Here is a 15,075-nt window from a genome sequence, read left to right as displayed (position 1 = left end):
TCAAAAAATTAAATTAAATCTAGTTCCTACCATAGAGGGAGAGAGAAAGAGAGGAACGTTGAAAAATATATACCAATCACTGATATTTCAGACTCACCTGGGATCCCACCACTCGAGTTTCCCTGCTATCCATTATGTTGGGCACCACCTTCTATTATACGCAAGTCAATTGTGGCAATCAGGTTATAGTGCCACGTTATTTAGCCTTACCTTCAGTGAAGCAGGCTAAAAAGGCTTGCCAAAATTATACCATAGGCATTATTACAATCAACATCTTGTGCATGTATAATGGCCTATTGATATTTGCCAAATATTATGATTGTGATCCCTTGACTACCAAATTGGCCAAGGCAAAGGATCAAATGGTGCCCCTAATGGTTATGGAGACTTTACAATTTCTACCAGGCAAGGCTGGTCTATTTGTGGCTGGGGTATTTAGTGCTGCATTGAGTTCCCTATCGACAGGATTGAATTCCTTGGCTGCGGTATTTTTGGAGGACTACATAAAACCCTACAGGAGTGAACCATTGACGGAACGACAAACGGCTTGGATTTTACGTTCCACAGTGGTATTTATTGGAGTGTTGAGTGTGGTTTTAGTGTTCGGAATACAGTTCTTGGGTCATAATGTGATACAGTTATGGACCACATTGGTATCGGTGACAGGAGGTCCTTTACTAAGTTTATTTCTAATGGGTCTATTGATGCCCTGGATTAATTCTAAGGTAAGGTTTTGGAAATTGAAAAAAAAAAAAAATTAAAGAAATTCGAAGGATATTTTGTTTTGTAGAGCGCTGTTAGTGGCTGTCTTGTTGCTTTTGCCACCATGACCTGGATATGTGTCAAATGCCAAGTGGCCTTGGCCACCGGTGAATTGGAGTATCCAGAGAAACCCCTGTCTACTGAGGGTTGTACCTATGATTTCGAACCTGTCACAAAGACTTTGGCCAATTCTACCTTAATCGATAAAGGGTAGGATTTTTAAAAAACACTTTTTTAACAGTTTTTGTTTTAGACTTTCTTCTTTTCTAGTTCAAAAACTTTCGCCCAGTATATATATCAAATGTCCTTTTTGCTTTATGCTGCCGCAGGATGCTTAACTTCCATTGTTGTGGCCCATTTGGCTTCTTTAGTCTTTGGACGAAATGATCCTTCAAAGATGAATCGCAGACTCTTTTCACCATTTATAAGAAAATTCATTAAATTTGAAGACTACGAAAGTGTCAATGAGAAGGATGAGTATGAGAAAGTAGAACTTGTTTATGAAGTGGATAGTAAGAAAAATTGAGTTATTAAGCTCATTAGGACAATTTCTGTAAATATTTAAAGGTTGTGGTTATAAAAAGAATTTTTTTCAATTTTATATTAAAAAAAAAATAAATTAAACAATAATTTTTTTTGATGATAGAGTGTAGAGAGAGAGAGTGAATTAATAAAAAAAAAAAATTCTGCATGGTATGGATGATGTAAGGCGTTTCGATGCCATGCAGTATAATTTTGGTATTAATTCGTGGTTGTAACGTGGTGTTATCCTTCAATTATAACAAACTTAAGGCCAAAACAGAATGAGCTGAGCTTGTTTTGCAGCAGTGGTTATCCCCATTAACGCTGGCGACATTTGTGAGGTACTGTACGGTTTGGTATGACTGTTCTGTAAAAACTGGATGCCAAGGATTCCCTCAGATCCTGAATCCATACTTGGGAGACTAAGGGACTGCATTCCCAATCTTTCAATCATTGACTGGAAGATTGTTAGATTGGATGAGGCTGATGGCGACCGGAGACATGCCGTATTCGTACTAAACTCCGGTTGTCTCGCAGAGCTCATCAAGTCTGATGGAGTTGTGTCCTACGGATTCAACAAGTTAAAGCTGAAGGTCTATAGAAGCGGTGGGGTTGGGGAATCAGGAGATGCCTAAGCAGTTGTTGCTAAACACTTGGCAGAAAAACTGTCGACCACATTTCTAAAATCTGAAGGATTGCAGGAGACTGGAAATCTCATGGGTGTGTGATGGAATGGTTCGTGGACTAAAAATTCCTGCCTTTAAACTAATCAAGGGTACGGGGAATGGGATACACAGAGCCTGTATTCTTGCAAAGAGTTGTCTTAATGTTTTTCTCAGTTGTTGTTGTTGTAGCCACATTTGCATGTTGAGGTGGCGATCCTCGTCAAGCTCTTATAGGCGTGCAAGCTCGTTCCGGTCTATACGACCGATCGCCGCGGCAATATGATGTCCCATTGGTTAGTTAAAGGCGCAAATGACTCGTTTTGTCGTATAGTGCATCATAGGCATTCGGTATTTAACCAAGAGCCAGTGCCACTCGGCCTCTCCCCCCGATACTGCTGATTGTCCGCTACTCATTGTAGGAAGTGATGGTAATGCACCTCACCAGATATGGGGAAGTTCGGACGTCAACGAAAGCGATGAGCAGCTTATCGAATATATTGGGTTGCCCAAAAAGTAATTGCGGATTTTTTAAAAGAAAGTAAATGCATTTTTAATAAAACTTAGAATGAACTTTAATCAAACATAGTTTTTTTACACTTCTTTTCTAAAGCAAGCTAAAAGTAACAGCTGATAACTGACAGAAGAAAAAATGCAATTACAGAGTCACAAGCTGTGAAAAAATTTGTCAACGCCGACTATATGAAAAATCCGCAATTACTTTTTGGGCAACCCAATATTATAATTTGCAATCGGGCGATTTGTAATAAAGGGAATAAACCGACCGGAACAAACAGGAGGTACTAGATGTGACCTATGTATCGAAAGATCTAAGCAGAAGGATATGCGGCTGGCAAGTTTTGGATGACAACAGCTTATCTGATCATCGGTATATTAGTTTCAGCTTTGGCGAAAATACTGCAGAAGTGGTGCCTCGGCTAAACAGAAGAAAGACGAATTGGGATAGATTTCGGCACACATACTGCACGACTACCACTTCTAGACCAGAAAAGAAGTGGAAATTGCGGAGATAATAGACATTATGGTCAACCAGATCACGAAGGCCCTGAATGAGTCGCTTGTGTGAGCACGTCCTAGAGCCAAGCCAAGAGGCAAACAGCGACCGCCAAGGTGGAACAAACTCTGCAGAAAACTCTTCAACAGAACGAAAGCCATGATTGGTATGTCCATAAGGCTGAGCTAAGAAAAATCAAAGGCCTGGGTGGAGTTCTGCAGCTCCGTGGAAGATACATCTGAGGTCTCTAGGTTAAAGAAGATCCTATCCTCAATACCTATTACGGTGGGATAAATTAAGAAGTCCCAGAATGCATGGATATTGTCAAGTGGGGAATACTAGAACTACTCGTTGATACATATTTCCCGGGAAACTCTCCAGCGGACAACGTGGCTCTAGAATTCTTTGGAGATTATTAGGGAAATTGTGTCCCAGACGAAAATCCTTTGGGTGAGAGAAAGTTTCGACTACTTTAAGTTGCCAGGCCTTAATAAGGTATCACCGGTTTAATTACAAACTATATCTCCTTAGTGAGATATACTCTGCCTGTATCAAAATGTCTTATATACCTCTAGGATCTGAGGACACATTTCACTCCGAAGCATGAAATCTTTACCACAAGAAGGCAAAAGATTTTCGTCCTGTTAGTCTGTCATCCTTTATGAGCAAGACTTGTGGGAGGTTCATAAAAACATTTCTTAGAACAAAGATCCCAGTAGATCGCCTGTCTCGTGTTGCGAACATTCCAAAATATTTGTATAATTTAGACTTGAAGAGGTCTATCGCATTGCTGTTCGTGGCTAGAATAGACTTCTTTATCATTGTGTGCACCATGACAGGTCACTGTCTGATTGGAAAAAATACTGATAGATAGAAGTTTGCAAGTTACAACTTCTGAAGAAGCTGTGAGTTCGTCGAGAAAGAAAATACTATAGAACATCTGTTGTGTGTGTGTCTCACGCTGGCAGTCAGAAGGAGATCCTCTTTAGGTTCTATTGTATTTCTATGGGAACTTGTCTGATTTAGAGGATCTGAACTAGAAGGCTTCTTCTCTCCGCTTCTATGCTATGCAAAATAGAATTGTGGATTTATCAGTACTTCTTAGGCATGTCGTTGTGTTATTTTCCCACTAAAATGAGAATCGAGGACTAGGCCTAGGAATTTCGCTTTGAAGATGAATCCTTCCGGTGGCGTGAGTTCAAATCACCTATCTTCGACTAAAAATTATCGGAACAAAATTTTTCATTACATTCATCCTCAATTAATTAAATCGTAACCAATCTTGATAGTCTACTTTATGATGTCACGTCGACAGAAATTTGCCTCACATCGAAAGAGAATAGAAAAGAACACATGTCCTTGACACGTTATCCGCTTGTAATTCGCGTTATCACCCAACTTGTCATGTATAACCCTGTCACATAGCACACTATTCGGTATTTGGGAGATATTGTAGGATATATTCTTTCCTAAGCATCTCTAGATTAAAAGAGGCTGCCATAGCATAATCCTGCTGTGACTTCTCGAGATATTTCTCAAGGGAACTCTTTCGCACTTGTGTAGCGTGGATATATAGGTCAGTCCGAATCTTACATACGATCCACCATGCATCTCATGTCATAAGTTAATTGAATGACTTTTTCAATTATTGTACATTAGAGCTATATCAAGTTATAGATCGATACGGGCCGTACTGTCATTGCTATTAGAAGTCATAGAAACACCAACTGTAGGTGTTGGGAGTCATACCAAAACGCCACGTGTAACCTCTCAGCCAAAATAAATAAGAATTGCGTCCTATAGAGGCTGAAGAAATCAAGACCCAAAATTGTTTTATATGGCAGCTATAACAAAACTAGGACTGATTTGGCCCATTGGCATTCCCAATTGACCTAAACTAGCGTGCTTTCGACAGGCAGACGAACGGACGGATGGATGGATATGGCTAGATCGACTTAAAATGTGATACGATCAGGAATATGGGCTCTTCGATGTATATTTCGAGGTGTTACAAACGGAATGACGAAAATAGTATAACCCCATCCTAGGGTGAAGGGTATAAAAACAGACAGCATACATAATTTTCATAGAACTATGATATTTCCAATACTACAAAATCTGGGGTTTTGGACTTTTATTTGGGCCTACTGTTTGGCATGCCGCAGAGTACCTCCTCTTATAATAATGTTAAATAGCGAAAGATAATCTATAAGCAGGGGAATATGATGTCAGGTTTTCAATTTTGCTAAAGTCATTCCTTGCTTGTGCTTGTCTACTACATATTCAAAATTTACCATCCATTGATGCCGTTGTTGTTTTATGCATGTCTTAACATCTGCATTGTAAATATTTTTTTTTATTAATTCACAACTTCTTGTACACATGAGTTATGTAATCTTTAATTTTCTTCAAACAGTTTATGCTTTAAAATTGTTTTAAGGAAAGAAAAGCTAGACTTGAAGATTTGAATAATGTCATCATCATATCATTATGAGTAAATCTATCAATCAATGAATCGATCAATCCATGCATTTTTCAAAGCTTTTATAAACCAGATTGAAGTGATAAAGCTTCCCGGGTATCTCAAATGAAAAGTTGCTTAAAATGCCCATTTCGATGAGTTGCTCAAAAAATTCGTGTTGTTGCCACTAAAAGAAACAGGTTGAGTAGGTTATCACGTTTAAGAAGCCTATAATCGAAAAGTACAGGCCAAAAGTTTAAAATATCGGTATCGCAGTGCTCGCCGCAAGGTCCACTCCCAATTTGCTAAAGATCCTCGAGGAGGTATTCATCTGTGTACGAATGAAATCAAAAATGGCTGTTCGAATTAAATTTTGTAGTCTTTTTTATAGCCTCCACCATAGAGCGGGGGTACAATAACATCGTCATTATGTTTGTAACACATCGAAATATTGGTTTAAGACCTCATAAAGTATAGATACACTTTAAGTCCATCTAGCCATGACCGCCAGACTTTCGAAATAACGTTAACTGTCGTTAACTTGTTACTTGGTTTTAATGTAGGTCGGTTGGGATTGTAAATGTGCCAAATCGGTCCACTTTTAGATATAACTCCCTTACACAACGATCTCTCGAATATACTTCTTGACCCACTAGAGGGCGCATTTCTTATCCGATTTGGCTGAAATATTGGAGAATATTTACTACGATCTGCAACAGATGTATCGAACATGGTATTATTCGGTCCAAAACCTGATATGCCTCCCACATAAACCGATCTCCCGAATATGTAGAGCACACAATTCTTATCTCATTTAGCTATAAATTTGCACCATGACTTTGCCTTTGATTCTCCAAAAGATGTCCCATGTATGGTTGTAATCGGATCAAAACCGGATATAAGTTCCATAGAATCCGATCTCCCGAATATACTTCTTGAGCCTATGGACAACGCAATTATCATCCGATTTCGCTGAACTATTGTACGAGAACCTTTCCTATGACCTTCAACGGATGTACAGAATATTGTTCTAATCGGCCTAGAACCTGATACAGCTCCCATATAAACCGATCTCCCGAATATAATTCTTGAACCAATGGAGGGCGCAATTCTTATGCGAATTTTGCACGAGGACTTCTCCTATGACCTCCAACATATGTACTGAGTATGGCTCCAATCGGTCCAAAACCTGATATAGCTCCTAGCTTCCAGGGGCTCAAGAAGTCAAATCGGGAGACCGGTTTATATGGGAGCTATATCCAAATCTGAACCGATATGGTTCATTTAGAATTCCCAACGACCTTCATCAATATTTAGTATGTGTGCAAAATTTTAAGCGGCTAGCTTTACGCGTTCGACCGCTACCGTGATTTCGACAGACGGACGGACGGACAAACGGGAATGGCCAGATCGGGACGATCAAGAATATATGTAATTTATTGGGGATGGTGGGGGGGCGTCCTAGATCAATATTTGGAGGTGTTTCAAATGGAATGACTAGATTAGTATACCCCCATCGTATGGTGGTGGGTATAAAAAGTAATCCCGTAAAATAAAATCTAAGTCGGGAAGACCGTGCTACTTACAAAATTCGTGCTACTTGGTTCATGTCTTGGATGTCCGAGTATCGCGTTCCCAATTAAGTGCTGGTGCTTGTTGCCCACGAAAGCGGGACAATGGCATAGGAATGCTCCAACATGCCCCACACATGCTATACCTTGCCACACCGATTGGTCATATGATTTTCATCGTTCTACCGAACGTTTTGCTGTTCCATGAGTGTTAAATGAGTGTTCGTCGCATACATCTTTAACTAGGACTACCATGGTCCGAAAGGCTTTGGTTAAACCAAGTTTATTGACGGCAGTTCTCTGGCCTTCCCTGCCAAATCTTCTGCTCTTTCATTGCCCCTTACTCCGCTATGGCTTGGCACCCAAACCAAGAGAATCGTGCATCCTCAGAGAAACCGGCCAGCTCCTTTTTACACTCCAAGACTGTTCGTATACTGTCCACACCTCATTGCGCATTCCGTGATCGCCTGGGTCTGCGCCTGCAGGAACATATTGTGGTCAGGCAGTCGAAAACAGATACCAATCTATACGTTCTCTATGTAGACACTTAGGCCCAGGCTTTGATCCATTTGTGTAGCATGATCTTTCAGGTGGCAATAATAGAGTTCCATCAATTCAAGTCTGTGTCGCTGGCAGTAGGGTATCGCACTCTACCCGGAGTGTCATCTCATGTACGGAAACTTCTTGCCTTCCTTCCAGGTTTTCTATATTCTTCTCGATTATACCGAAATGGTATGACCTATTTCTATCCTTAACTCTCAAAGCCGCAGCGCCTGCCTCAACCCCTAATCTCTATGTCTATGGTTCGGATATATCTAGAATAGTCTGCAGTACCCTAGTGGGCGTGGTCTTCATCGCTCCGCCTATGCCAAATCAACATGTTCTCTGAACCTAATGTATTAACCTTGCGTTGCACTTTTTCTCCATTGCAGTCCATCAAACTACTGAGGCGTATATAAGTATAGGTCGGATAACTCTCCTATAAGCCAGTGAACTATGCTCGGATGCAGGCTCCATTTCGAGCATACTTTCCGTTTGCATAGTGCCCAACATCTGTGAGCCTCCACGGTATGCTCCGGAATTTGACACTTCTAATTTAGTTTCCTTTCAAGATCAATCCTAGGTATTAACCTAGTCAGATATCGAAATCGTCCTATTGAGGAAACGTGGTATCTCAAATTGGCCCACCTTCGTCTTTCTTAACATTATATATGATTGGATCGGCATTATTTGGTTGCCGAGTCATACTGTGGTACAATGAAATCAAAAGGAGGTTTAAGTGGCACTGAAGGATAGGAGTTTACTGATGATAAACTTACAGAAGGCGAAAGTCTTTGTGACAACCTCAAATGAATTAAGAACTTAAGGAGAAAGGAGATCAGGAGATCAGGAGAACATAAACGAGATAGGTGTGGCTAGCGAGGCTGCATGTAGGACAGTTGGAAAGGAAAGCTTCCTATGCAAGTGACCGGCTATCGAAAGAGATAGTTCCCATCGGACGCTGTACCTTGTACTTGAACCAACTGGAAACTATAGAATGACAGAGAATTGAGGTACAAGTGAAAAGCACACAATGCCTGACATAGGCGTTCTGACGTTACGTTTGGTGTATTTCTGGCTGTTAAACGCAGCACACTCTAATTTAACCTTGCAGTAAACTTCATACATACTACTGAGTGCTGTCCGATTTAAGTTTTAAGCTAAAATGACTAGGGGCCTTCTTTTTATAGCCGAATCCGAACGGCGTGCCGCAATGCGACACCTCTTTGTGGAGAAGAATTTTCATTGCTGCCATACCAGATGGTACAGTACCTCACAAATGTCGCCAGCATTTGGAGGGGATAACCATCACTGAAAAATTGTTTGTAATGTACTCGCCAGGATTCGAACTCAGGCGTTCAGTGTCATAGGCGGACATGCTAACTTCTGCGCTATGGAGGTCTTCTTCAACCTTACTTTAAAAAAAATACACAAATGTTGTAGATCACAGAAGAAGTCATTGTGCAAAATTTAATTTTATTACCGTCAGACATGTCCGTTTTATTAGGGAAATTCGATTTTTATAGAAACTGTATAACAGTGATTGTGTAACCCACAGTCGAATTTTATCCGTGAATTTGGATCTTTTTGATGTAAACGTCGCTTAGCTTTGGGAACTTCTTTTGTGGTTAAGGTTGTTCTATTACGCTAAAATTCAAAATTCTTTTAAGTCAAAAATGTTTTGCTTACAGCAAATTGTGATTTATTGCACGAAAAGGTGAATCGTTTTCTTTGTTTATTTCTTGTGTCTCTTTCATTTGGTAGAGAGTACGAGAGCTTGGCATACGCTCATTTGTCTCATTTCTTGTGTTTTCATTGAGTAATGGTTGGTCAGTCAGTATTAGTTCCTTTACTGTGGTATAGGGTATTATAATTTAGCGCAGTTTTGTTTTTGAAGAGAGGTAGACCCTATGATAAGTCTACGTATCATATCAGAACCACTTTCTTATTAGATTTAGTTAGGTCCGTCCATAGCAGTCTCATAGACGCAGTGGCTGTCTCACAGTTAATCTGTATGTCAATGGGTCGGATATCTAGAATAGTCTCTAGCGCTCTAGTGGACGTAGACCTCATCCATCCGCCTATGGCAAGACAACATGTTCCCTGAACTTGTTGTATGGTCCCAACGTTGCACTTTTTCTCTATAGCAGTCCACCAAACTACTGAGGCGTAAGTAAGTATTGGTCTAATCACGCTTCAGGCTCTACAGAAGCGTGATTAGACTTGCTCCAAGATCGGGCATCGCCTCTAGGTGTCCCTTACCAGGAAACAGATGTTGATGTTGTCCGTTGGTTATTTGAATTCGCCAATAACTCGCCTTTTCATCTCTGTATTTAAGTAAGAGCCAGTGCCACCTGATCCCTCGCTGAAGCTTTTCTCTCGAAAGCGTTGACTGCCGCATTTGCAGCTTTTCCCGCATAAAAACGAAGCTTTCCACTATCCACAACCTGTGGACGCTTTCAGCTAAGCTTTGTGCGATAACGACGAAAACACACAAGTCGGAGCTCAGAGTACCATCCTGTGTGGTGCTCATAGTTATCCCGTGTCCGCCGGAAAAAGCATATTTTTCTATTCGTTTTACTAACATCGTCATTCAGTTTGTAACTCATCGAAATAAGGATCTGAGACCGCAAAAAATGCAAATTTACCCATGAACATTCCATTTGGAAAATATCTCCCGTGAACATTCCAATCTCCCGATCGGTGCGCCTTCTAGAGGTGATTTTGCTGAAATTGTATACAATGACTTCCTCTATGACCTTCATATAGCTCCCATAGAAACCAATCTCCCGATTATATTTTTTCAGCCTCTAGAGGGCGCAATTCTCATCCGATTTGGCTGAAACTATCGGACTCAACAGATGTAACAAGTATGGTCTGAATGAGTTCAAAACCTGATATAGCTCCCATATAAACCGATCTTTCGATTATACTTCTTCAGCCTCGAGAGGGTGAAATTCTTATCCGATTTGGCTGATGTTTTGCACAATGACTTCTTCTATGACCTCCAATACACGTGTCAAGTATGGCTTGAATCGGTCTAAAACCTGATATAACTCCCATTAAAACAATGACTTCTCCTATGACCTCCAATACACGTGTCAAGTATGGCTTGAATCGGTCTAAAACCTGGTATAGCTCCCATAAAAACCGATATGTCGATTTCTCTTGAGCTCCTAGAGGGCGCAGTTCTTGTCTGATTTGGATGAAATTTTGCACACCGACTTCTCCTATGACCTCATATAAACCAAACTAGGTCTCATATAAACCGATCTACCGATCTATTGGTCTAATCACGCTTCAGACTCTATAGAAGCCTGATTAGACCAATACATGCTTACGCCTCAGTAGTTTGGTGAACTGCTATAGAGAAAAAGTGCAACGTTAGGACCATACAACAAGTTCTGAGAACATGTTGTCTTGCCATAGGCAGGGGGATGAGGACTACGCCCACTAGGGCGCTAGAGACTATTCTAGATATCCGACCCATTGACATACAGATTAACTGTGAGGTAGCCACTGCGTCTATGAGACTTAAGGCGATGGGAGAATGGATTGGGGATGGGAGCAGCTCATACCATCGCGGTATAATCGAGGCGACGATAGGAAACGTGGAAGGAAGGGAAGAGGTTTCCGAACCGATGATGCCAGCGGCACAGTATTGGACTGACCAAACCCTAGTATTGCCGTCTGGATCACGTTACACGGATGGACAGAGTGGGCCTGGGGGTCTACATTGAGAACCCAAAGGCTGAGATCTGTTTTAGACTTAGGGACACAATATCAGACATTAACCAACTTAGGGTAGTGGTATACAATTAAGGATTTTGTAAGTGGCACGGAATTTCTTACATAAAATTTTCTTTTAGGAAGTTAGTTTTTAGAGCGCACAACATGCCGATTACTGGCTTAGGTGTATGTCTTTAGTGGCATGGGACAGAGTAATATCTGCACCCTATTTCCGTCTGTCTTTCCATGTTAATTTGCGTAGTAAGAACAAATTGCACTTTTTATAATTTTGGCACAAAACTCTAACGTTTTTTACAAAAGAAGTTTACTTGTCGAAAATTTCGTTTTGGTTAATGAACTATTTTTCTGAGTGTACTGAAATCAAGTACTTGGTTGTTCTTTTCGAGTTTTCCTTTCCTTAAGACGGTTATTTCTGAAAATAAAAGACATTCTATTGATAGAGTGACTTACTTTCCTCTTCAGTATTTTGAAATGCGTTTCGGAAAATCGATACGTTATTTCTGTTCCATATTATTCACAGTTGGCATGGTAAGTATGAAATGGCCATAGTCTTCACTTCAAATGTTATTTCTAAGAGATTGTCTTCTGCAGATCCTTTACTTGCCTTTGGCAATTTATGTGCCAGCCTTGACATTCAATCAAGTGAGTGGCATAGATATCTATACCATTACCCCGGTGGTATGCATAGTGTGCACTTTTTACACCTGTGCGGTAAGTCTGAATCGAGTTGAGTGTATTGAGTTGATATTGGAGATTGTTTTGCTTTGTGTTACAGGGTGGTCTAAAAGCCGTTGTATGGACTGATGCCATACAAAGTATTGTCATGTATGGCACAATTTTGACCATTTGTATAAAAGGTACTTTGGACTTGGGTGGTCTACATGCTGTATTGGAAAGAAATTGGGAAGGCGGGCGGCTCAATTTTCCAGAGTAAGTAGAACTTTAATTGTTTTGTTATACAACAAATAAATGGGTGCTAAGTTGGGACGGGCTGAATCTTGGGTACCCACCACCATGTATAGCATTTGTCAAGTTCTTTGACTGATATCTCTTAATGGGCAAACAAAGGACAATGGATACGAATTATTATGGTATTGGAGCTATATGGGGTTATGGACCGATTTGCAATTCCATGGCAGCAGGTTTTACGTACCGGATTGACCCGATGAAATCCATCAACAGCAAGGGCTGCCGCCTCAGTAAACAACACACTGCTGCAACAACGCAATGCTACAACAACAACAACAACAACAACATGGACCGATTTGAGTCATACTTGATTCGAATAACAGATACCATGGTCATTATTCAAAACTTCAGGGTAGTCCTATAGGGACTCAAAAAGTCAAAGTGTTAGATCGGTTTATATGGGAGCTTGTTTAGTTTATATGGCGTCATAGGAGAAGTCGTGAAAAATTTTATCCAAATCAGACAAGAACTGCGCCCTTTAAGAGCTCAAGAGAAATCGACAGATCGGTTTTTATGGGAGCTACATCTGGTTTTAGACCGATTCAAGCTATACTTGACACATATATTGGAGGCCATAGAAGATGTCATTGTGCAAAACATCAGCTAAATCGGATAAGAATTGAACTTTCTAGAGGTTCAAGAAGTATAATCGGGAGATCGGTTTATATGGGAGCTATATGAGGTATTAAACCGATTCATACCATACTTGGTAAATCTGTTGAGTGTGATAGATTCGCCCAAATCGGATAAAAATTGCGCCCTCTAGAGGGTGAAGAAGTATAATCGGGAGATTGGTTTGTATGGGAGCTATATGGAGGTCATAGAGGAAGTCATTGTGTACAATTTCAGCAAAATTGGATAATAGTTGCGCTCTCTAGAAGCTCAAGAAGTATTATCTGGAGATCGGTTTATATGGGAGCTATATCAGATTTTGTATTCGGACCCATTCGGGCTTAACCTGGCACATCTGTTGTATGGCATAAAAAACGTCAAAACGTCTAGAGGCTCATTAAGAAGTATTTTGCAAATGAAATGTTCATGGGTAAATTTGTATTTTTTGGGATCCTAGATCCTTATTTCGATGAGTTACACACGGAATGACGATTTTAGTATAACGAATGGGAAAATAAGCTTTTCCCGGCCAACACGGGATAACTATGAGCACCACACAGGTTGGAACTTTGAGCTCTGACTTGTATATGTGTTCATCGATATCACGGGAAGCTTTGCTGAAAGCTTCCAGGCTCGTCTACAGGTTGCAGAAAGCTTGGTGTTTATGCGGAGTAGCTGCAAATGCGGCAGCGGGTAGTCAGCGATTTCGAGAGGAGAGAGTCACTGAGGGGTCAGGTGGCACTGGTTCTTACTTAAATACAGAGTACCAATGATACTCGAGATGACCAGGCAGGAAATTGGCGGCTTCAAATAACCAACGGTCAACATCAGTGTCTGTTCCCTGGTTAGGGGCGGCTGGAGGTAGGTGCCGGATCTTGGAGCAAATGGCTCGCGACAAAAGCCATGCGGTTGGGGCGCTGGGCTAATAACCCGCCCCCGGAAAGTTAAAGGAATTACTCTAAGAAACAAACAATGGCCTAAAGTCGGAAAATATCTTGCAATGCAATCTGAATTAAACAAAAGAATATTAAAAAGGAACTCCTCTAACGTTGACGCCCCACGCAAACGGAAAAAGGACCACGATTTGGGGATATGCACCTGGAATGTCCGCACTCTTTATGAAGATGGTGCAGTATACGCGTTGGTGGATGTACTTCAGAAGTACAAGGCAGGTATTACCGCCTTACAGGAAGTTCGATGAAACGGGATTGGCGTCACAACAACACCAAACGGTGACGAACTATGCTATAGCTTGGCATAGGGGGAGCGATTAGGACCATGCCCACTAAGGGAATGGAAACTATTCTTGATATCCGACCCATTGACATACAGCTAAGAGACTTAAGGCGATGGGAGAATGGATTGAGGATGGGAGCAGCTCATACCATCGCGGTATAATAAAGGCGACGATAAGAAACCTGGAAGGAAGGAAAGAGGTTTCCGATCGGATACATGAGGTGAACCGTGGGGTCAAGTTCGACGCACTGCTGCCAGCGGCATAGAGCTTTGGTATTGCCATCCTGAAGATAATGTTACACGGACGGATTAAAGCTAGAGGACAGAGTGGGCCTGGGGGTCTATATTAAGAAACCAACGGACTGAGATCGGTTTTAGACTGCCTGTCCATAAAACGGTCCTGCATGTGGAGATCCGGGCGATCACGAAATGCATGAGGTGGTGTGGTTCTAACGCGAGGATGTCGAGAGTGAATATCTTTGAGGACAGTAAAATTGTCGTAAGGGCAATAACAACCAGGACGGTAAGGTCAGGAAGAGTCTTACAATGTAAGAAGAAGGTTATCGCCTTCTATGAGGATGGCAAAATCCGCATCGTTTGTATGCCGGGCCAAAGCGGAGTAAGGGGGAATGAAAAGGCGGACGATTTGGCGGTGAAGGCCAGAGGACTGCCGTCAATAAACTTGCTTAACCCGAAGACTTTCGGTCCGGATTGAACCGGTCCTTAGAGACTGGATAAACCATATGCTCAGGAACAGGTGGCTTAATTGTGAGTCCCATGACATAAATATAAGGGAGGAAGTGGGACAGGGCACACCACAGCGGTCATTTTATCACCACTCCTATAGCCATGAACAGCCTATTACGGATGCTGACGGAGGTCCTCCTTCTCGAACCAGTCTGCTACGCTGAAATTGTTATAATATTTAGGGCAATAACAAACAGGACGGTAAGATCACGAACTGTCTTGGAATGT

General features: G+C 41.3%; 1 protein-coding gene across 6 annotated transcripts in view; it reads left to right on the top strand.

The window, feature by feature from the left end:
* Nucleotides 1-15,075, top strand: part of LOC106086045 (sodium-coupled monocarboxylate transporter 1) — a 97,612-nt gene that overhangs the window by 54,563 nt on the left and 27,974 nt on the right. Inside the window, exons 4-6 of one of the 6 annotated variants that reach the window (XM_013250553.2) lie at nucleotides 11,746-11,811; nucleotides 11,875-11,994; nucleotides 12,059-12,213. The exons of 3 other annotated variants lie outside the window; for them this stretch is intronic. In XM_013250553.2, the coding sequence (XP_013106007.2) occupies nucleotides 11,746-11,811; nucleotides 11,875-11,994; nucleotides 12,059-12,213 (341 nt within the window). Of the gene's footprint in view, nucleotides 1-91; nucleotides 726-790; nucleotides 973-1,032; nucleotides 1,295-11,745; nucleotides 11,812-11,874; nucleotides 11,995-12,058; nucleotides 12,214-15,075 lie in introns of those variants that run through there. 2 more of the 6 variants (XM_059362390.1, XM_059362388.1) reach the window with 2 other exon arrangements.

The sequence above is a fragment of the Stomoxys calcitrans genome, chromosome 2 (assembly GCF_963082655.1).
Source record: "Stomoxys calcitrans chromosome 2, idStoCalc2.1, whole genome shotgun sequence".
NCBI lineage: Eukaryota > Metazoa > Arthropoda > Insecta > Diptera > Muscidae > Stomoxys > Stomoxys calcitrans.
The sequence above is the reverse complement of the archived record's forward strand: the minus strand, read 5'-3'. Positions and strand labels throughout refer to the sequence as shown.